General features: G+C 58.4%; 3 protein-coding genes across 5 annotated transcripts in view; 2 read left to right on the top strand and 1 right to left on the bottom strand.

Moving 5' to 3' along the window:
- The first annotated feature begins 580 nt into the window (after window positions 1-580).
- Window positions 581-6,177, top strand: Dus3l (dihydrouridine synthase 3 like). Its single transcript, XM_070007982.1, has 13 exons — window positions 581-769; window positions 1,353-1,596; window positions 3,254-3,763; window positions 3,968-4,009; window positions 4,086-4,238; window positions 4,345-4,461; window positions 4,555-4,620; window positions 4,700-4,810; window positions 5,028-5,124; window positions 5,225-5,300; window positions 5,564-5,752; window positions 5,833-5,961; window positions 6,052-6,177. The coding sequence occupies exons 1-13, from the start codon at window positions 672-674 to the stop codon at window positions 6,122-6,124; spliced, it is 1,905 nt and encodes a 634-aa protein (XP_069864083.1). The 5' UTR covers window positions 581-671; the 3' UTR covers window positions 6,125-6,177.
- Window positions 6,178-6,504: 327 nt separating this feature from the next.
- On the top strand, window positions 6,505-8,190 carry Prr22 (proline rich 22). Its single transcript, XM_070008064.1, has 3 exons — window positions 6,505-6,691; window positions 6,779-6,844; window positions 7,067-8,190. Exons 1-3 carry the CDS (start codon window positions 6,577-6,579, stop codon window positions 8,188-8,190), a joined length of 1,305 nt encoding a protein of 434 aa, XP_069864165.1. The 5' UTR covers window positions 6,505-6,576.
- A 569-nt stretch (window positions 8,191-8,759) lies between these two features.
- Window positions 8,760-21,289, bottom strand: part of Catsperd (cation channel sperm associated auxiliary subunit delta) — a 41,470-nt gene continuing 28,940 nt past the window's right edge. Inside the window, exons 16-22 of one of the 3 annotated variants that reach the window (XM_070008526.1) lie at window positions 18,472-18,550; window positions 16,716-16,768; window positions 14,299-14,373; window positions 11,545-11,673; window positions 10,302-10,470; window positions 9,470-9,627; window positions 8,760-9,131 (exon numbers count right to left, since the gene is read on the bottom strand). In XM_070008526.1, coding sequence (XP_069864627.1) covers window positions 8,771-9,131; window positions 9,470-9,627; window positions 10,302-10,470; window positions 11,545-11,673; window positions 14,299-14,373; window positions 16,716-16,768; window positions 18,472-18,550 — 1,024 coding nt within the window. In that variant the 3' untranslated portion in view covers window positions 8,760-8,770. The remainder of the gene's footprint in view (window positions 9,132-9,469; window positions 9,628-10,301; window positions 10,471-11,544; window positions 11,674-14,298; window positions 14,374-16,715; window positions 16,769-18,471; window positions 18,551-21,289) is intronic. The other 2 variants (XM_070008527.1, XM_070008528.1) reach the window with 2 other exon arrangements.

The following is a 21,289-nucleotide window of genomic DNA, read 5'->3' as shown; positions in this document are numbered from 1 at the left end:
TAGCCTGGAACTCACACTCCACTTGCTGGGATTACAGGCATGCACCACCATGCCTGGCAGTAATTATTTCAATTGTATGGGTTTATGGAGTACAGTATGAGAATCTGACATGCGTATGTAGCATGGGGTGATCAAATCAGGGCAGCATTACCCTCTCCTGAAACATTAAAAAAAATCTTCTGCTAACCTGTTATGACTGTGGATGTTTATGGGGCGCCATGGGAAGTTTCAACACGTGTCCACAATGTGTGCGGGTCCCCTCAGCAGAGTTCCCATCCCAGCATGACTTTGCCTCTGGAACCTTGCAGCTACTATAAAATGGAGCGCAGGTTCCAGTGAACCACAGGGACCCCCAGGCCTCCCCCGACCGCGGGATTTACACTTTTTAAGACCTCCCAGCAGGAAAGACAGAACATTTTTATGGGACAGTTACAGCTCACAGGTCACTGGCTGGCGAGCCCCCAGAGGATGCTAGGGCCCTTCCGGTCCCTCTCGAGCTTAAATACAACACGATGCCCCGCCCCCTCAGTCCCCGCCTACTGACGTCACTCCCTCCCGTATCGTCCATTGGAGCAATTTGGGCATGCGCACTCCTTCCGTACAGCCTGGGACTCCACACGCGACCCGGAAGGCCTTGCTGCCACACTACAGAGCCGGCGTGAAGCGCTTCGATGGCGGAGGGAGCGGCGGAGGCCCTGACAGACAGCGGTGGCGACGGCGATTCGGGAGTCAGCGCGTCGGAACGGGGAGTGGCGCCCATTAAAGCTCAGTGAGTCGCCCGCGCGAGGCGGGGGTGGGGGTGGGGCGGGGGGCCTGGTGCGGGCTCCCCGGCATCCGTAGCGCGGCTGCAGGAGTGCATGCCGGGAGGTGTGGCCGCGGCCCCCCAGGCCCCGCCGTGCCCTGGCCCGCGGGGCGCCCCGCGGCCGCCGCGGAGGCGGTGCGCGTTGGCGGCTGTCGCGCGCACGCCGGGGGGCGGGGGCGCTGTGTGGGGCGAGGCGCGTGGGGTACGCTGGACACCGTAGTCCCTGCGCGGGACCGGACGCGCGCATGCGCACCTTCCGTTGTAGTTACTGGCGGGCAGCAGCGTTTTGAGCGTTTGCCGCGCGGGGCGTGTTGGGGTTTGTAGTTCTCCCTGCCCTTTCGCGGGCGGGGCTTGTTAATGTCTGTTAACAGGAGTGAGGGGAGAAAGAGGGGTCCAGGGACAAAACAGAACTCCCCCCCGGCTTTCTAGTGTTCTCTGGCCGATTCTAAGCAGAGCCAACGGTTTGTTCCCAGTCTCCTTTCTCTGGTGCTCTGAAGAAGGTCTCCCTGAACAAACCCCCTCCATCCTCCTGTTCACTCTCTGCTGGCAGATACCGGACCACCAAGGAGGAGTTCCACGGATATCTGGAAGCCAAAGGGCAGGAGAAGGAGTCAGGAGACCATGAGGACGGCAGCGACCTGGCAGAGCCCGAGGCCAAGAAGATCCGACTGGAGGATGGGCAGGCGGAGTCCACAGCCGAGGCCCAGAAGAGAGCCCGGGGCCAGAACAAGGCCCGGCCCCACGTGAAGCCCACTCAGTACGACAAAGACAGATTCTGCCCGGCCCTCATCCAGGTGAGCATTGACCTGTGGAACAGCGCAGGCCACCTGCAGCCTGGGTTTCTGTCTGCACTCCATCTTTGTGATTTCTCTGTTCAACAACAAGTACCCATGCCCTGTGGCCTGTGGGAGTTCAGCCTGCAATAGCTAGACTCCAGGCTATAGAGACAAGGGTAAAATGCAGTAGGATAGTGTGGGTTTTGTGGGAGTTTTTGTTTGTTTGTTTTTGAGACAGAGTTTCTCTGGGTAACCCAGGCTGGCCTGGAACTTGTGGTCGTCCTGTCTTAGTTTCCCCAGAACTGGGATTACCGGCACGTGCCAGCCTACCCAGCTTCAATATGATCATGATGCTATGCTGGGGAGCAGTGCTCATGTGCTGCTGAGTCTCAGAGATTATGACAGTGAAGACAAGTTCCCAATACAGCACTGTACACATTGCTAGGATGTTGGGGGTGACAGGGGCAGGGAGCAGGTATGTTAGATGCTCAGGGCCTGGGCACTGTCCTCCCCTGAGTTCTTTTTGCTCAAGGCTAGCACTCCATCCCATGAGCCACTGCACCACTTCTGGCTTTTTCTGTTTATCTGGGACTGAGAAATTAAACCCAAGGCTTCAGGCATGCTAGGCAAGCACTCTACCACTAAGCCACATTCCCAGCCCTTAAATGCTTTTTTATTTTTATTTTTTAGCCTTTCTAGGATTTTAGAGCAGCGCCTTGAGCTTGCTATGCAAGCACACTAACACTTCAACCATGCTTCAGCCCTTTTTGTTATGTTTTATTTATTTTTGCCAGTCCTAGGACTTGAACTCAGGGCCTGGGCTTTTTCTGCTTAAAGCTAGCACTCTATAACTTGAACCACAGCATTATTTCCAGCTTTTTCTGTTTATGTGGTGCTGAAAAATCGAATACAGGACTTTGTGCATGCTAGGCAAGCACTCTACCATTAATTAGCCACATTCCCAGCCCTTTGTTTTGTTTTTAATCTCATATTTTTTGCCCAAGCCAGTCTGGACCATAATTTCCCTATTTACATTTTCACATAGCTGGGATGTCAGGCATGTACAGCCACACCAAGCTTATTGGTTGAGATGGAGTCTTGTTCACTTTTTGCCTGGGCTGATCTCCTCCCATCTCCTCCCGGTTCCTGTGTGTGGGTAGCTGGGGATACAACAGTGAGCCGCAGGGGGCTGGGAAGGTGGCTCAGTGGTAGAGTGCTTGCCTTGCATGCCTGAGGCCCTGGGTTCGATTCCTCAGCACCACATAAGCAAAAAGAAAAAAGCCGGAAGTGTCGCTGTGGCTCAAGTGGTAGAGCGCTCGCCTTGAGCTGAAGAGCTGAGGGACAGTGCCCAGGCCCAGAGTTCAGGCCCTAGACCGGACCCAAAAAGAAAAAAAAAAAAAAAAAACAGTGATCCTCTGCTTCAGGCCAAAATGTCTTTAGTTTTGGTTTTTGTTTTGTTGCTGGTCCTGTGAGCCTAGGCGCTCAAGCACTGAGCCATACTCTCCCAACCCTTAAATGCACTTTTGACAGGTTTATCACCAAGGACACCCATATTGCTGTCGTCCCCCTCTTTGAGGGCACAGTGAGGTCACTGAGTAGCTCTCTCAGACACGCGGTTGGGAAAGGGGTGTGGACTTTCCACTTAGCCTCCCTTATGTGACTCCCCCCCCCCCAGGACCCAGCTGCTCACTGCTCCTATGGTGACCGCTGTCGCTTCCTGCATGACGTGGCCCGCTACCTGGAGACCAAGCCAGCCGACCTGGGTCCCCGCTGTGTGCTCTTTGAGACCTTCGGCCGCTGCCCCTACGGTGTGACCTGTCGCTTTGCAGGTGCGCACCTGGGGCCTGAGGGCCAGAACCTGGTGCGTGAGGAGGGCGTGGCATGCACAGTGTATGCCCAGCGCGTGCGCAATGGCCTGGACAAGGCCCTGCAGCAGCAGCTGCGCAAGCGCAAGGTCAGCTTTGAGCGCGCTGAGCAGGCCTTGCTGCAGCTCAGCCAGGAACCCCCTCCCGCCCCTGCCCCCCCCATCACCTCGGCCACCAGCGCCCCAGAGAACAACAGCTGTGACACTCAGCCAGACCCTGCGGGGCTGGGGGCTGGCACCCCCCCCAGCAGCCCGGAGCGGACCTGTGGGCCCTTGACGGACGAGGATATCATCCGACTGCGTCCCTGTGAGAAGAAGCAGGTATAGGCTCTCTGTGGGGTTCACCTCTGCGGCTTCCCTGACTGACCAGCAAGGGGCATTGGGATTGGTGTTTTGATGTGTAAACAGAAGCTCTCCTGTGTTAGGGGGTGTGGTGAGGAGTTGGATTAGCACAGCTGAAGGCAGGGCTGGGCCGGGGAAGCCCTGGGGGGCTCGGCTGGGCCTCACGCTTTTCTTCTCCGCCAGCTCAACATCAGCGGCAAGCTGTACCTGGCTCCACTCACCACGGTAGGACCCAGCTGCGGGTGGGGGTGGGGCCCGGGGCCCGGGCAGCCTTGGAGCCCTCACATCCTGTCCCGCCCAGTGTGGGAACCTGCCCTTCCGGCGTGTGTGCAAGCGCTTCGGGGCCGACGTGACGTGCGGGGAGATGGCTGTGTGCACTAACCTGCTGCAGGGCCAGATGTCCGAGTGGGCCCTGCTCAAGCGCCACGCATGCGAGGACATCTTTGGGGTGCAGGTCAGCAACCATCCCGGGAGCGGGGCCCCCCTGCATCTTGTCTGTCCCTCGTGGGCTGTGAGGGTGGGCCTGCGGTCACCGTGCCCACCTAGTGCCCCTGCCGCAGGTGGAGGGCGCCTTCCCCGACACCATGACCAAATGCGCCGAGCTCCTGAGCCGCACCGTGGACGTGGACTTCGTGGACATCAACGTGGGCTGCCCCATTGACCTCGTGTACAAGAAGGTAGCAAGGACTCAGCTTCCCATCCAGCTGGTGTTGGGGGTGTGTGTGAGAGGTGTGAGATTGTGGGGGGCCCACCACGCTCTGTCTCCCCAGGGTGGCGGGTGCGCGCTCATGAACCGCTCGGCCAAGTTCCAGCAGATTGTCCGAGGCATGAACCAGGTAGCCACGCCGCCCTCGCCCCTCATCCTCTCCCGCCCCCACCCCCGCCAGCTCTGCCACGCACCCCTGTGTCCCTCAGGTGCTAGACGTGCCGCTCACCGTGAAGATCCGCACCGGCGTCCAGGAGCGCGTGAGCCTGGCGCACTCGCTGCTGCCCGAGATGCGGGACTGGGGCGTCTCGCTGGTCACGGTGGGGCTTGGGGTGCGGCCGCCGGGCCCATGGGTGCGGGAGGGGGTGTCCGGCCGCCCTTCCTAACAGCATCTCTCCTGCCACTGCTCCCCGCCTGTCCCCGCCCTCCCTCCCCGCCCTCCCTCCTGCCTGTCCCCTCTCAGCCCGTCCCTCCTGGCCCCCCTCTCTCTGTGCCTCTGTCTTTGCTTCCGTCCCCGCTGCACCGCTTCACCCCCAGCTCCATGGCCGCTCGCGGGAGCAGCGCTACACCAAGCTGGCCGATTGGCAGTACATCGAGCAGTGTGCCAAGGTGGCCAGCCCCATGCCCCTGTTTGGTAAGTGTCCCCCTGAAGCCCCCGCTTTGTCCCTCCAGGGATGTTCACATAGCTGGGCCCCGTGCCTGCCATTCCTGTGACCCCATCTCTGTCCCTTCAGGAAATGGTGACATCTTGTCCTATGAGGATGCCAACCGCGCCATGGAGACTGGCGTCGCGGGGATCATGATCGCCCGGTGAGCCGGGTGGCCTGAGCTCAGGACCCGGGGGGAGGGGGGAGGGGGAAGGGGGGGAAAGGTGGTTGGCACCTTGGCTTCATGCCCTGGCCCCAGATGTGACCAAGGCTGAGGATCGTGAGTTCTGCACAGGCCTTGTGGCATACCATGACGGGGTCTCAACAAACCCCAGACCAAAAGAAGTCTCTGTTCTGAGGGGACCCCGCGCCTCCGCCCCAGCCTGGCGGCGAGGCGCTCCGTCCCAGCCGCCCCCTGTCCCACAGTGGCGCCCTGCTGAAGCCCTGGCTGTTCACGGAGATCAAGGAGCAGCGGCACTGGGACATCTCGTCGTCTGAGCGCCTGGACATCCTGCGGGACTTCACACACTACGGCCTGGAGCACTGGGGCTCAGACACGCAGGGCGTGGAGAAGACACGCCGCTTCCTGCTCGAGTGGCTGTCCTTCCTGTGCAGGTGGGGCATGGGCCAGGTCAACGGGTGGCAGGCAGCCGGGGTGGATGCAGGTGGCAGCAGCCTCACACAGTCCCTCGCAGGTATGTGCCCGTGGGCCTGCTGGAGCGGCTCCCCCAGAAGATCAACGAGCGGCCACCCTACTATATGGGCCGTGATTACCTGGAGACCCTCATGGCCAGCCAGCAGGCGGCCGACTGGATCCGCATCAGGTATGGACCTGGGGGGGGGGGAGGCAACAGGACGGGAAGGGACAGGACGGACGTGGAGTCCCAGCCTGACCCCCGCGTGCTCTCCCACAGCGAGATGCTGCTGGGCCCCGTGCCGCCCAACTTCGTCTTCTTGCCGAAGCACAAGGCCAACGCCTACAAATAGCCGCCCGCGCCTCCACGGACGCACGCAGGGGACAATAAATTCTATTCTTTTAATTGTGGCCTTTCTTGTGGTCTCACTGTGACGCCTTCAACTCCTGGGCCCTCTGGGATCCTTCTGGAGCAAGTGTGACTCACTGGTCACCACAGCCCACCCTCCCTGTCACCCCGGGACCCCCCGGGGCCGTGGGGACTGGGGTGGTGGGGCTGTGGAGCCCAGTGCCCTCCCTGGAGGTGGCAGCCTGTGAGCTGTTGGGACACCCTGCGGGGCCTGGCCCCCGTGGTCTCCTGCCCGCCCCCCACCCCGGAACCCCACGAGCAGCTGGCCCAGCTCTGGAACCCGCTGCCCAGAGCAACGGGGAAACAGAACCCAGCAGGACTCTGTCCGTTCTCTAGGTGGGCCGTCTCTGCTCCCACCTGCCGCCCCCAGGCCTGCGGGGGCCAGCGCTGCCCCCCATGCAGCGCCCCAAACCCTTCTACCCTCCTGCTGCTCCTCAGGAGGGCTTCAGCTCCCGGGGCCTGAGCAGCACGGAGGCGCTGGGGGCCCAGCCTGAGCCTCTGCCTGCTGTGGGTAAGAAGGGGTGTGGCAGGCGGGGGGGTCATGCAGGGCCGAGCCTGGGGGGCTCAGCACCCCACCTGCTGGCTCCTTTGTCTGCAGCTTCATCCAACCTGCCGTGTCAGCCCCCGAACCCAGAGAAGGACGTGTTTCCAGGGCCCCCCGCAGGTACGGCACCCCCATCCTGCCTGGGCTGGGGGCCCTAAGGCCCCGTCCCTGAGGGCAAGGCTCAGGGCTACTGTCCCCCCAAGTGCCTTGCAGAGATAGCCCGTCTCCCCAAAGGCACCCCAAAGACAAGGCCTGGCCCCAGAGTGGCCATCGGGGCCCAGCTGCACAGGCCGGGGTGCTGAGGACATTGGGGCTCAGCCGCCCTCCCCGCCACCCCCACAGGCTTCCAGATGGCGCCCTGCGGCTGTTTCTTCGACCCCCGCATCTACCGGATCGAGTGGGCCACCCCCGATTTTGGCCAAGCCCCCCTGTACCGGTTGGCAGTGGCTGGGGGTCCCGCCGTGCCTAACGGCTACCTACTGGAGCCCCAATCTTACCTCAAGACTCCAGGCCCACCCCCGCCGGACCCCCACTACCCGCCGGGGCCCGGGGGGCTGCAGTACGTCCTGCCCTACTTCCCCGCGGAGGGGCCGGGGGCCCTGGGCTTTGTGGGCGACGGGGGGACCCCTGGCTTTGTGGAGCTCCTCAAGGAGGGCCTGGCACCGCTGCCACCCCCGAAGGAGGGGAAGCCGGGCCCGCCGGCCGAGGGGGCGCCGCCGCCCGCGCCCTACGGCCCGGCCAAGGGCGCCGGCCACGCCCCGGGGCCCCAGCCAGCCCCGTGGTCCCCGGAGCCCACGGACCCCGCGCCCGCGCCCGCCAAGGAGCCCCACCAGGCCGGGGGCCGCGCCGGGCCGGGCCCGCCGGGCGCTGGCGAGGCCCCGGCGGCGCAGGCCGAGGAGGAGGCGGCGGCGCTGGCGGCCGGCGGCGAGGCCGCGGCCCCCGAGGCGGCCCGGGCCCTGGCGCTGCCGGAGCAGGTGCTGCTGGAGGACGCCATGAGGCTGTTCGACTGCCTGCCGGGCCGCGCCGAGCCCGCCGGCGCCGCCCAGCCCCACGCGGCGCCCGCGCCGGGGCCCGCGGGGCCCGCGCCCGACAGCGGCGGCGGCGGCGACGACTCCAGCAGCGACATCCGCTCGCTGCACCTGCCCGACGAGCTGCTGTCCTTCGACTACAGCGTGCCCGAGATCCTCGACGCCGTGTCCCACGTGGACTACTTCTTCAACTTCAAGGCGCTGGACGAGGAGCCGCCGCCGCCGCCCGCGCCCGCGCCCGCGCCCCGGCCCGCGCCCCCCGCCGCGGCCGCCCCGGCCCCGGCCCCCGCCCCGGCCCCGCGCGCCGCCGCCGGCAAGAAGAAGGCCGCCTCCGCCTCCAAGAAGGGCAAGGCCGGCAGCAAGGCCAAGCAGGCCGGGGCCGCGGCCGGCACCGCCCCGCGCGGCCCGGGCCGACCCCGGGAGCTGTCCCCGCATTAAACCGCATGTTACGCTCCACTCCGTGTCCCCTTGGTGCCGGTGGGGGTCGGGGTGCCTGGCCCCTCGCCCCGCCGTGTCTGGGGTAGGTCCCCGCGTCTGCCGGACGGGTACCCCAACTCTGATGGTGCGAATTTTAGCTGCACAGAGAGGGGTGGAAAGGCCTGAGGCCACTGAAAGCGGTTTCCCCATCTCCCACACCTCTAGGGCCTCTCCAGGCAGCCACACCTCTGCAGGGATTTGGGGTGTCTGGGGGGAGCCATTTTGAAAGCGTCACAGATAACCCCATACTTGCTGGGTGCCAGTGGCTCACGCCTGTCATCCTAGCTAATCAGGAGGCTGAGATCTGAGGATCACGGTTCAAAGCCAGCCCGGGCAGGAAAGCCCATGAGACTCTTCTCTCTAATGAACCACCATAATACCAGAAGTGGCGCTGTGGTTTAAGTGGTAGAATGCCCCCCCTGAGTTGAAGAGCTGGGGGACAGCACCCAGGCCCAGAGTTGAAGACCCACGAAAGAGAGAGAAAATGGGAGATTCCTGAAAAACTACACACACAGTGTTCCCCACTTGGTCACTAAAGCATTTATTTTGAGACAGGGTCCTGGTCAGGCGTTGCGGGGCTCGGGCTGGCTTCAGGGCGCCTGTCTGCCTGCGTCATGCGCGCCCACATCCTCCTCAGTAAACTCCTCAACCCCATCCTCCTCAGTAAACTCCTCAACCAGGAGCAGCTGCAGAACGCCCAGACCTTGGCGCCCAGCCGCCTCCAAAAGTTTTTGATGGAGAGGCCGCACTGGGTGTTCAGCAGCTTGGGGATGATGTAGGCCAGCCACAGGCACAGCAGCATGCCGCTCACCAGCAGGAAGATGGTGATCTCGGGCGGCACCACGGGCAGCGGGTAGGCCCCGTACACATAGATGCTGAACGTGGTGTACAGGTGGCAGTAGCTGCACACGAAAGGCCAACAGGGACCAGGTCAGACTTTGTAATCTCAGATACTCCAAAAAGGCTGAGATCTGAGGATCGGGGTTCAAAGCCAGCCTAGGAAGGAAAGTCTGTGAGACCCTTATCTCCCATAAACCACTCAGAAAACCAGAAGAGGTACTGCGGCTCAAGTGGTAGAGCGCTCTCCTTGAGCTGAAGAGCTCAGGGACAGCGCCCACGACCCACAAAACAAAACAAAAAGTCACCCTCCAGCGCTGCCTAGGCTACGCAGCTTTACCCAGGATTGGTGGTAGTGCTGCAGGGGATGGGTGGGGAGCCCAGGTACGGATGGGAGGCTCACCTGTAGTGGGGGTCCACAATGGACAGGTAGAAGATGTAGATGCCGTTCCGTTGGTCGAAAATGATCTCGTTGCTGGTGGGGCCACCCAGGACCTGATAGGGCACATCAGGCCACAGCAGAGGTGGGTTTTCGCTGGGCTCCCAGCAGCTGACGTAGTTCTGGGGGGAGGAACGAAGCTGGGCCGGGCCCTGCCCAGGCCTGGCTGGCTGCACAGCCCCTGGATGGGCCCTGGGCTGGCGGGGTTGGGCCAGCCCCCGCCTGTGTGGGGGAGACCCAAGGGTGGCTTTCCAGCCTTCATCGGGCCTCCTCCTCGGGTGCCCTTGGCAGGTTTGCTCAGGTTTGTCAGATCCCTTGTGCGCCCGTGCTTGGCGCTGAACCTTGCTTTCTCCCAAGGCCCCCAGGGCATGTATGGAGGAGGGTCTCCATGCTGACATTTTGGAGTAGGAGGGTTGGTGAACATGGGACCCTTTCCGAGGGAGTTGACCCAGTGTGGCTGGTGATTGTATAAAAAGCCAAGATGGAGCCCCCGCTCCAGTTGGCTCCCACCTGTCACTCTAGCTACTCAGGAGGCTGAGATCTGAGGATCGAGGTTCAAAGCCAGCCTGGGCAGGAAAGTCCACGAGACCCTTATCTCCAATAAACCACCAGAAAACCAGAAGTAGTGCTATGGCTCAAGTGGTAGAGCGCTGGCTTTGAGCTGAAGAGCTGAGGGACAAGCGCCCAGGCTCAGAGTTCAAGCCCCATAACCAACAGAAGAAAAAAAAAAAGCAGCTCAGGGACAGCACCCAAGATCTCTCCTCTTTCCCCAAGTTGGGGCCCCGGGGTCCCTCACCTCTCGGTTCCAGGTGGTGGAGTCCTGCTTGATGGTGGTCCAGTTCTGCGGCTGCGTGCGGCACAGGGCGGTGCCCGCCGTCAGCGAGTAGGAGTAGGTGAAGAGCCCGTTCACCTCGAGGAGCACGTACTCCGCCGTCACCACCTCCTGCAGCTCGTCCCCCTGCCACCTGCCGGGCGGCAAGGAGGCCCTGGGCACCCAGCCTGCGGGGTGCCACCCCCTCCACGCAGGGGAGGCCACCCGGGGGACACCCAGTGTGACAGGGACACCCACGGGCGAGGCTACTCCATTGGCGAGGTGAGGGAGACTGCCATTTGAAGCCAGCCTGGGCAAAGAGTTATAAAGACCCTCCCTGTCAAACAATAAGTTAGGGAGGGTGGCCTGTGTCTGTAAGCTCAGCGACTCAGGAGACAGAGCTAGGTCGAAGGGTGGAAGGAGGCTGGCCTCAAGCAAGAACCTGAGACCCAGGCTGGGAAGGTGGCTCAGTGGTAGAGCGCTTGCCTTGCATGCATGAAGCCCTGGGTTCGATTCCTCAGCACCACATAAGCAGAAAAAACTGGAAGTGGTGCTGTGGCTCAAGTGGTAGAGCGCTAGCCTTGAGCAGAAGAGCTGAGGGACAGCGCCCAGGCCCAAAGTTCAGGCCTCATGACAGAGAAAAAAAAAAACTGCAGCTGTTTTGGTTTGGTTTGGTTGGTCCTGGGGTTTGAACTCGGGGCTTCAGCACTGTCCTTGAACTCTATCGTAAGTGGCGCTGTGTCGGTGTCTTGTGTTTGCACTTCCTCTCACTACCAAGCCTGCCTGACACACACACTCCTATTCGTCCTGCAGAACCTGCCAGCCACCTATGTTCATGTGAGCATCAGGCCTGGGGGGGGTGGGGGATGGGGAGAACAGATCCTCTAAGTCCTGACGTCACAGCTCTAAGTATCGCTAGGTGGCTGTATTTGGGGACAGGCACTGAAGTGTCCTAAAGGAAAAATGGGATCCGAAAGGTTCCCCAACCTTGGAGGACTGCCCCCCCCTTCATCTGAGCAGAGGGAAGCACCCAGGGGACCATGGACAGGGAAATGCCCCACGCCAGCCCTGCCCACGCCAGCCCTGCCCACGCCCAGGGAAATGCCCCACGCCAGCCCTGCCCACGCTGGGCCTCGGGCGAAGCTGGGGGGGAGGGCGGGAGGGGCCCTGTGCCTGGGGGTCAGGAGGGAGGCTGGGGGGTACAGGGCCCAAGGCGGGGGGCCCTCACAGTTCCACCACCGGCTTCCATGGGGCGTTGAAGTAGACGAGGCGGGGACAGCCCAGCTCCTTATACGGGTAAGTCACGAACAGGTCGTTGGTGGCCTTGTGACCCAGGAAGTTGGGGTCATAGGACTCCCTTGGGAAGACAGAGCAGGGATGTGTTGGGAGAGGTGCACCCCACCTCCCCAGCTCTCCCGGCCACCAGGGGTCATGTCGCTCAAGGGGAGGTGGCCCTGGGGGAGGGGTAGTGAGAAGTGGGTCTGCTGGACCGTTTTGTGGGGTCTGGCTGGCTAGACCACGGTACCTGGGCATTTGCTCCAATGTGCTTTAGATGTTTCTGTGTTTTTGTTTTTGTCAGTTGTGGGGCTTGAACTCTGGGCCTGAGGGCTGTCCTTGAGCTCTTCAGCTCAAGGTGAGTGCTCTACCACTTGAGCCACAGCACCACTTCCAGTTTTCTGGTGGTTATTGGGGATAAGAGTTTCACAGACTTTCCTGCCCAGGCTGGCTTTGAACTGCAATCCTTAGATCTCAGCCTCCTGAGTAGCTAGGATGACAGGCGTGAGCCACCAGCGCCCAGCTTTTATTATTAGTAGTATTGTTATTTGTTGATCCTGGGGCTTGAATTCAGGGCCTGGGCACTGGCTCTGAGCCTCTCATTGTTCAAGACTAGCATTCTACCACCTGAGCCACAGCACCAATCCAGCTTTTCCTGATAAGTTTATTGGTGTCTTACGGACTTTTCTGCCCAGGATGGTTTCCAGCTATGAACCTCAGATCTCAGTTTCCTGAGTAGCTATTCCTGAGTAGGATTACAGGCGTGAGCCACCAGTGCCCAGCCTGTGAAGTGTTTTATTTTTGGTGCCAGTCCTGGGGTTGGAACTCAGGGCGCTGTCCCTCAGCTCTTCAGCTCAAGGCTAGCACTCTACCACGTGAGCCACAGCACCACCTCCGGCTTTTTTCTTATGTGTTGCTGAGGAATTGAACCCAGGTCCTCATGCATGCAAGGCAAGCCCTCTACCACTGAGCCAACTTCCCAGCCCCAACAAAGATTTCTTTGTGTTAATACTACAGCTTGAACCCTGCCTGGGTGCTGCCGTCCCTGATCTTCTTTGCTCAAGGCTGGTTTTCTACCACGTGAGCCACAGCTCCACTTCCTTTTTTTTTTTATTTTTGGATGGTTAATTGCAATTGAGAGCCTCACAGACTTTCTTGCTTGGGCTGGTTTTGAACTTGGATCTTCAGATCTCAGCCTCCTGAGGAGCTGGGATTACCGGTGTGAGCCACCAGCTCCTGGCTTTTTCTTTTTCTTCACTAACCACCATCCCCCGGCTCCCTCCTGGAGGCCGGCTGTGGGGACGCGCAGGGCGTAGCTGTGGTGAGTGGCTGTGGTGCACCAGCGCTCTGCAGGGAGGCAGAATGTGGTCTGAGTCCTGGGGCCCGGTCTGCACACATCCGGGGACATACACCGACTTGTCAGGCCTGAGGCTGGACACCACTATGCCAGCATGTCTGAGGGATCCGTGCAACCCGCAGTTTTTCTGTCTGGTGAGGGACCTGGAACCACGAACCCTGGAATGAATTCCTCTAGGATACTAAAGGATGACTGTAGATGTCGGGACAGACAGACAAGAGATGGGAATGGCTTCAGCTGCACAGGCCCAGCAGAGCCCGGGGCACCCTGGCAGGAGGGCGCAGGCCAGTGTTCGCTCTATTCTGGCCAGCAACTGATGGGACAAGCCCACTCACAGTATGGCGGGAAACTGGCTTAACTCAGAGTCCGTGGATTTGGACTGGGTCTGGGCGCCGTCCCTGAGCTCTTCAGTTCAAGGCTAGTGCTCTACCATGTAAGCCACAGCGCTGCTTCTGGTTTTCTGGTGGTTTATTGGTGATAAGAGTCTCACGGACTTTTCCTGCCCTGGCTGGCTTTGAACCACAATCCTCAGATCTTAGCCTCCTGAGTAGCTAGGATGACAGGCGTGAGCCACTAGCACCCGGCCCATGGATTTCAATGTTATTCAAAGAAGCAAACAAACACAAAACACTTACGTAGCTGAGGGCATGGTCCAGACAGCAGAACCTGTGCCTGGCAGAGGTGAGGTGCTGAGTTCAAACCCCAATACCACAAAGAAATAAACTCACAAACACATATATAGCAGGCACTGATGGCTGTCATCCTAGCTACTGACGAGGCTGAGATCTGAGGATCTGTTTGAAGCCAGCCCACACAGGAAAGTGTGAGACGCATAACATCAAACGAACCAACCACCAAAAAAGCCAGAAGTGGAGCTGTGGCCTAAGTGGTAGAGTGCTAGCCTTGAGAGAAAAAGTCCAGGGACAGCACCCAGGCCCTCAGTTCAAGGCCAGGACACACACACACACACACACACACACACACACACACACACACACACACACACACACACACACACACACACACACACACACACACACACACACCGCCTGCACCTGCAGCAGCAGCAGCAGGCCAGGTCAACGTAGGCCCTCCTCCAGACTAGGCACAAGGCAGGTGGCTGGCTGCCCCAGAACTCCAGATCTTCCTGCCTGCACCTCCCCGTGGCTGGGACCACAGGCATGCACCGCAGAGCCCATCCCTTCCTCATCCCCACTCAGGGCAGATGCTCGGTGAGCACAGCCGTCCTGCCATCCTACTCCCTCACATCCTCCTGGGGCAAATGGGAGCACTGGGCTGGGGCGGAGGCCCGGTGGGAGGGAGGGGGCCTGGGGGAGGGGGCCGGCTCACTTTTCCACGACGTAGGTGTAGTTCTTCTGCAGTTCCACTGCGTTTAGGATGCCCTTGGAGCAGGCAGAGACTTTGCTGAAAGAAAGAAGAGTGAGGAGCGGCCTGGCCCTGTGAGGAATAGACAGGCCGGAGCTGGAGGGGAGGAGGGTGGGGACCCCAGGCCTCCCAGCTGCTTTGGGAGGGAAGGGGAGAGAACATAGAGGGGAGGGGAGGGGAGGGAAGGGGAAGGGGGTTCAAGCTCTATACACTGCCAGTACAGGATTCCCAGTCTTCCTTTTTTTTTTTTTTTTGTCAGTCGTGGGGCTTGAACTGGGCCTGGGTGCTGTCCCTCAGCTCTTCAGCTCAAGGCCAGTGCTCTACTGCTTGAGCCACAGTGCCACTTCCGGTTTTCTGGTGGTTTACTGGAGATAAGAGTCTCATGGAGTTTCCTGCCCAGGCTGGCTTTGAACAACCATGATCCTCAGATCTCAGCCTCCTGAGTAGCTAGGATTATAGGCGTGAGCTACTGGCGCCCAGCTTTCTTCCTATTTATTTTGTGCCTGTGCTGGGGCTTGAGCTCAGGTTCTCATACTCTTGCTCAGCTTTTTTTTTTTTTTTTTGGTTAAGGCTGGCGATCTACCACTGAAGCTATACCTTCACTTCTGGTTGGTTTATTTTTTGGCTATGAGGTTTGAACTTGGGGCCTCGGCATTGGCCCTCAGCTCTTCAGCTCAAGGCTAGCACTCTACCACTTTGAACCACAGCGCCACTTCCAGTTTTCCCGTGGGTCATTGGAGATAAGAGTCTCAAGGCCTTTCCTGCCCAGGCTGGCTTTGAACCTCGATCCTCAGATCTGAGCCTGTTGAACAGCGAGGCTGACAGGCGTGGGCCACGGGGCATCTGGCTGGAATACACTTTTCATTTTGATTAGTTGCGTGCTTGCAGCAGGCCTGGCTTCCTGCACTGATAACTCCTTCCATCAGTCCATTGATTTGATACTTTTGTTTCCAGTGAAGAACCCGAGTTGATAAGTGTGTTTTATGTGTTTGATACAGGGTTTTGGAGTGTGGCGCAAGCTGGCCTTCCTGATCCTTGGCCTCCAGCTCCATGCCCTGGGTACGGGCGCCAGGGTAGCAGCTGCAACATTGTGCTTTGTTTGCATCGTTTTTTCATGGCCTACTGCTCTCCTCCTCCCCCCCCACCGCCATGTCCCCACCCTGAGTGCCTCCCAGGTGACAGTGGTGAGGTGGGCAGGTGTCCCGTACCCTCTCTTGGCCCAGGGTTGGGGGTGGGGTGGGGGTTCTTGGGCCGTCCATGGACACGGGGAGTGGGGTATGTTTTTTTGTTTTTGTCGATCATGGGGCTTGAACTCTGAACGCTGTCCCTCAGCTCTTCAGCTCACTTGAGCCACAGCGCCACTTCCAGTTTTTTGGTGGTTTATTGGAGGTAAGAGTCTCATGGATTTTCCTGCCCGGGCTGGCTTTGAACTGCGGTCCTCAGATCTCAGCCTCCTGAGTAGCTGGGATGACAGAGGTGAGCCACCAGCGCCCGGAGACTAGGGGTACCTTTGACCTCTTCAGGTGGTAAAGTGTAACAGCAACTAACTGAGGTGGGGGTGTTGGGGAGACCCAATTTGAGGAGGCTGGAATGTCCCCCATGTAAAATATTCTCACCTCGGTGTGGAAACTGAGTCACAGCTTCCTTGAGTGTGCAGTGTCCCTCCTCCCCACCCCCACCCCACTCCACACACACACTGGGGCCTGCAGAGGCCCGGTTCCCAGCCCTCCCAGCCTGCACTTTCTGGGGTATGTGGACACAGGAAGCAAACAGCCCCCTTCAGATTTTTTTTTTTTTTTTTTAGCAAGGGATTCAAACTCCTGGCAGGGCACCAGCGGCTCACCCCTGTAATCACAGTGACTCAGCCTGAGATCTGAGGATCAAGGTTGGAAGCTAGCTAGCCAGGACAGGAAAGTCCATGGGAAGCTTATCTCCAATTAACCAGCAAAATGCTGGAAATTGAGTTGTGTCTCAAGTGGTAGAGCACTAGTTTTGAGCAACCAGGTCCTGAGATCAAGCCCCAGTAACCAGCACACATGTGCACACTCCAATACACACACCTATACACACATACCTATTTAATACAAATAAGTAAAGGACTAAAAGATGAAATGGAATAAGCAAAGCATCAGATGGAGGAAGACAAGGCCAAACGAAGCAGCAGGTGGGAAACTGAGGCAGCCCTGAGCGTTGGGGTGAGCCCAGGGTCTCCAGCAAACTATTTAAGGGGTTATCAGGCAAACGTGGGACCCCTAGAACGACAATCTAACGTGATTCCTCACCTGGCCAGCATGTGTCACCAGTGGTGAGCTGTTCACACCCAACTCCCCCAACCCCCCCCTCCCCCCACCCCCCTCCCCGCCCAGGCCTCCACGACTTACTTCTGCACCATGATCTTCTTCCTCAGGTCACAGCCCACAGAGATGAGTGTCGACTGCAGACAGACAGACAGACAGACAGACAGACAGATAGACAGGCAATATGGTTCCACAGCCCACCACAGGGACACCCACGGAGAACGTGATCCCATAGGCCTGGCCGAGGCCGCGTGGTTCGGTGCTGGGAACCCTGAACCCTTCCTTACCACATCACCAAACCAGCAGCTTCTTGGGGAACAGGGTAGCTTGGAAGAACCCAGTTCAAACCCTTGTGGACCCAGGAAGGGGGGGGGGGTGGCGGGACAGGTAGGCAGCATGGAGAGGCGGAAAGGGAGGAGACAGAGGGAGGAGCAGAGCCATGGAGATGCGCCTGGTAGCTGCAGGCATTGTGCTCTGTAGACGGAGGCCTGCTGCTCAGAGCAGCACCAAAGCATCTCGGGAGCCCACGCCGGTGGCGCCCACCTGTCATCCTAGCTACTCAGGAGGCTGAGATCGGAGGAGCACGGTTAGAAGCCACTGTGCACAGGGAAGTCCTTGAAACTCTTATCTCTGGTTAACCACCAAAAAGCCAGAAGTGGCACTGTGGCTCAAGTGGTAGAGTGCTAGCCTTGAGCAAGAAAATCTCAGGGACAGTGCCTAGATCCTGAGTTCAAGCCTCAGCACAACCAAAAAAAAAAAAAAAAAGGGGGGGGGACCCTGGGAATCTGGAACTTTTTTTTTTTTTGCCAGTCCTGGGTTTGAACTCAGGGCCTCGCACTGTCCCTGAGCTTCTTTTGCTCAAGGCTAGCACTCTACCACATGAGCCACAGTGCCACTTCTGGCTCTTTCTGTGTGTGTGGTGCTGAGAAATCAAACCCAGGGCTTCATGCATGCTAGGCAAGCACTCTACCACTAAACTACATTCCCAGCCCAACATTTTTTTTTTTTTTTGCCAGTCCTGGGATTTGAACTCTGGGTCTGGGCACTGTCCCTGAGACTTTTTGCTCAAGGCTAACACTCTACTACTGTGGACCACAGCACCACTTCTGGTTTTCTGCTGGTTCACTGGAGATAAAAGTCTTATGGGCTTTCCTGCCCAGGATGGCTTTGAACTGTGATCTTCAGATCTCAGCCTCCTGAGTAGCTAGGATTATAGGCCTGAGCCACCAGCGCCCAACTGGAATAATTTTATTTATTTATTTTGGATCAAATTTTATAATAAGACAAACAAATATCTATTGTTGGGCAGGAAGTAAGATTCATACCTAATTTGTAAATTCATGATGAAATCTACATCAAATTGACCTTCTAAGATTCAAATATGATAAAACATAAGCAAGGTAGGTTTAGCATTTTAGCCATGTTTTCTTCAGTCATGGGGCTTGAACTCAGGGCCTGGGTGCTGTCCCTTAGCTGTGTCACTCAAGGCTGGTGTTCTACCACTTGAGCCACAGCGCCTCTTCCAGCTTTTTCTGTGTATGTGGTGCTGAAGAATCGAACCCAGGGCTTCATGCATGTGAGGCAAGCACTCTTACCACTAACCCACCTTCCCAGCCCACTTTAGCCACCGGGCAGTGGCATTCACTGGGCCAGCCTGAGGGGCTCTGGGGTGACCAGTAAGGAATAGCACCCCCTGGTGGATGGCGAGGCACGGGCGCCAGCCAGCTCTAGGGCTCGTGCTGGCAGGCCAGGACCCGATCCCTTTCACGTAGATCTTGAAGCCAGCCCTTGGGGCCCAACACTCCACTGCATGTGTGGTAAGGGAAGGCCTGGGACCTACCAGTGGCTTCATGTCCACGCAGGAAATGTCCTTGTTGGCCACGTCCACAGTCAAGGTAGACAGGGTGGGCCGCTTGATGCTGCAAGACAGTGTGAGTGTGTGTTAGGGGTGAGCACTGTGCAGTGAGACCTGGTGACCTCCACCCACCATCCACCATCCTCCAGCCAGCCATCCACCATCCATCCATAACAAGTATATTTCTTTTCTTACTCTTCTCTTTCTCTTTTTTTCTGGTCCTGGGTCGTGAACTCAGAGCCTGGACAATGTCCCTGAGCCTCTCTGTGCTCAAGGCTAGCACTCTACCACTTGAGCCACACTGCCACTTCCGGCTTTTTCTGTTTATGGGTTATTGAGTAATTGAACCCAGTGCTTCATGCGTGTTAGGCAAGCACTCTACCACTAAGCCACATTCCCAGCCCTCACACATACAATTTTCTAGTCACTACATTAAATGGAAACTTGAGGCCATTTATGAGTATTTTTTTCCTTCTTCCCCTCTTTTCCACCCGTTCTTCCCTTTCTTCTGCTATGTGTATGGGATGCTGTGGGCCTAGGGCTTCCCACATCCCAGCTCCATGACGAGCTGTACCTCAGCTCGTAAGTGAGCTGTGATGGAGTGTGTGTGTGTGTGTGTGTGTGTGTGTGTGTGTGTGTGTGTGTGTGTGTGTGTGTGCGCGCACACACACGTCCATGTTGCTCCTGAGGCTTGAACTCAGGGCCTGGGTGCTGTCCCTGAGGTGTTTTTTCACTCAAGACTAATGCTCTACTAGGTGAAGCACAGCTCCACTTCTAGCTTTTTGCTGGTTAATTGGAGATAAGAGACTCAGATTTTCCTGCCCAGGCTGGCTTTGAACTGCAATCCTCAGAGCTGAGGCTCTGAACAGAGGTTCAGTGCTGAGGAGGATTACAGGAGTGGGTCACCAGCGCCACCTAGCGTTTTTTTTCTTTCTTTCTTTTTTGGCTCGGTCCTGGAGCTTGAACTCTGGGCCTGGGCGCTGTCCCTCAGCTCTTCAGCTCAAGACGAGCGCTCTACCACTTGAGCCACAGCACCACTTCCAGTTTTATTGGAGATAAGAGTCTCACGGACTTTCCTGCTCGGGCTGGCTTTGAACTGTGATCCTCAGATCTCAGCCTCCTGAGTAGCTAGGATTACAGGCGTGAGCCACTTGCGCTCGGCTTGTATCGCTTTTTTCTCTTTTTCTGAAGACATATTACTTCCAGTTTCCCCTTGCTCTGTGCTGTGGCCACAGCTGGGACGTGGGGAGCTGCAGGCCTCGCAGGTGACATCAAATGTGGCCTTGGTGATGTTGGCTGGGGGAAGCGGCATGGTCCTGACTGAATGGTGGGCCAGCATGGAACCGGGGCCGGTCCCCTTGGTTCAACGGTGATCTCTGTCCCTGAGGGGTCCTCCCCAAGGACCATGGAACACTTGGCAAAGATGACCCCAGGGGCTGCTGGCAACCGCTCTGAAGGAGAGCGCTGTCCTGACTCCAAGCCCCCTCCCTGAGGGTTGTCCCTGGGAAAAGCCAGGTGTGGTGGCTTACACCTATGGTCCCAAGCCCTTCAGCAGGAAAGGAGCTGAAGGATTGTAGAGGGAGGACAGACTTGGGGACAGGGGAAGAGAAAGACAAAAGTTATCAGGGAAGTCCTCATCTCAGCAATCTGTGTGGTGGCACTCACTTGTTACAACAGAGGCATAGCCTGGAGGATCAGCTGCAAAAAGCAAAGCAAAACAAAGCAGAGGCTTGGCTCCGCCCTGGGGCGTGGCTCCGCCCTGGGGCGTGGCTCCGCCCTGGGGCGTGGCTCCGCCCTGGGGCGTGGCTCCGCCCTGGGGCGTGGCTCTGCAGTAGCTCCTGGCTTAAGAGGTAGAGCATCTGCCTAGCTAGAGCAAGGCCCCAAGTTCAAACCCCAGTTGCACACACACACACACACACACACACACACAGCCAATAACCATCACCACAAAAGAACACTCCTGCCAGGCACCAGTGTCTCACGCTTGTAATCTTAGCTTCTCAAGAGACTGAGATCTGAGGGTCACGGTTCAAAGCCAGCCCCAACAGGAAAGGCCATGAGACTCACTTCTCCAATAAACTACTCGGAAATAAAGCCAGAAGTGGTGCTTGGCTCAAGTGGTGGAGCACTAGCCTTGAACGCAAAGAGGCTCAGGGACAAGGCTCAGGCCCAGAGTTTAGGCACCAGGAACAGAAAAAAGAAAAAAAAAAAAGGAAAAAAAAAAAAAGAATAGTCCTGCTGTTTGATCCTTGCCTAGCTTTGCAAAGAAGAGGCCCGGTGACCCTGAGCACCGCGTGTGGGGTCTTGTGGGGTTCCTCTGGTTCCTGCTGGGGCTCTGTCTCTCCTCCCCCCTCCAGGCGCAGGCCCCTGGGGGTTCAATGTCACCTTCTCTTGCAATGGGGACTCGCTGGCACCCCCATCATTCTTGCCATGCACAGCTGGAGGAGAGCAGTTCCCAGGGCAGACTCCATGGGGGGGGGGGACTCGGAACCGGGGTCCCCTCGTACTGTGTTACACACAGGAAAGCTGGGCTGGAAACAGATGGAACCCCTCCCTCCCTCCATTTTGCTTCCTCTCCTTGCTGAGTAGCTGTGCTGCCATTTGCTGCCTGCTTGCTTACCACGGTGGCAAGATACACTGACTTACAATTGAACATGGTGGCCAGGTGCTGGTGGCTCACACCTGTAATCCCAGCTACTCAGGAGGCTGAGATCTGAGGATCATGTTTTGAAGCCAGCTTGGGTAGGAAAGTCTGTGAGACTCTGATTTCCATTTAACCAAAGAAGCCACAAGTTGAGCTGTG

The sequence above is a fragment of the Dipodomys merriami genome, unplaced genomic scaffold (assembly GCF_024711535.1).
Source record: "Dipodomys merriami isolate MVZ:Mamm:240054 unplaced genomic scaffold, mDipMer1.0.p SCAF_70, whole genome shotgun sequence".
Taxonomy (NCBI): Eukaryota; Metazoa; Chordata; class Mammalia; order Rodentia; family Heteromyidae; genus Dipodomys; species Dipodomys merriami.
Note: the sequence above shows the minus strand (reverse complement) of the source record. Positions and strands in the feature narration are given on the sequence as shown.

Excerpts from the sequence above, each read along its gene's own strand:
- Prr22 (XM_070008064.1), top strand. The coding sequence starts at position 6,577 with ATGCAGCGCCCCAAACCCTTCTACCCTCCTGCTGCTCCTCAGGAGGGC. Across the intron at positions 6,692-6,778 it reads TGAGCCTCTGCCTGCTGTGG|CTTCATCCAACCTGCCGTGT; the intron begins GTAAGAAGGGGT and ends CTTTGTCTGCAG. Across the intron at positions 6,845-7,066 it reads GTTTCCAGGGCCCCCCGCAG|GCTTCCAGATGGCGCCCTGC; the intron begins GTACGGCACCCC and ends CCACCCCCACAG.
- Dus3l (XM_070007982.1), top strand. The coding sequence starts at position 672 with ATGGCGGAGGGAGCGGCGGAGGCCCTGACAGACAGCGGTGGCGACGGC. Across the intron at positions 4,239-4,344 it reads AGGACATCTTTGGGGTGCAG|GTGGAGGGCGCCTTCCCCGA; the intron begins GTCAGCAACCAT and ends CCCCTGCCGCAG. Across the intron at positions 4,811-5,027 it reads GGGGCGTCTCGCTGGTCACG|CTCCATGGCCGCTCGCGGGA; the intron begins GTGGGGCTTGGG and ends CTTCACCCCCAG.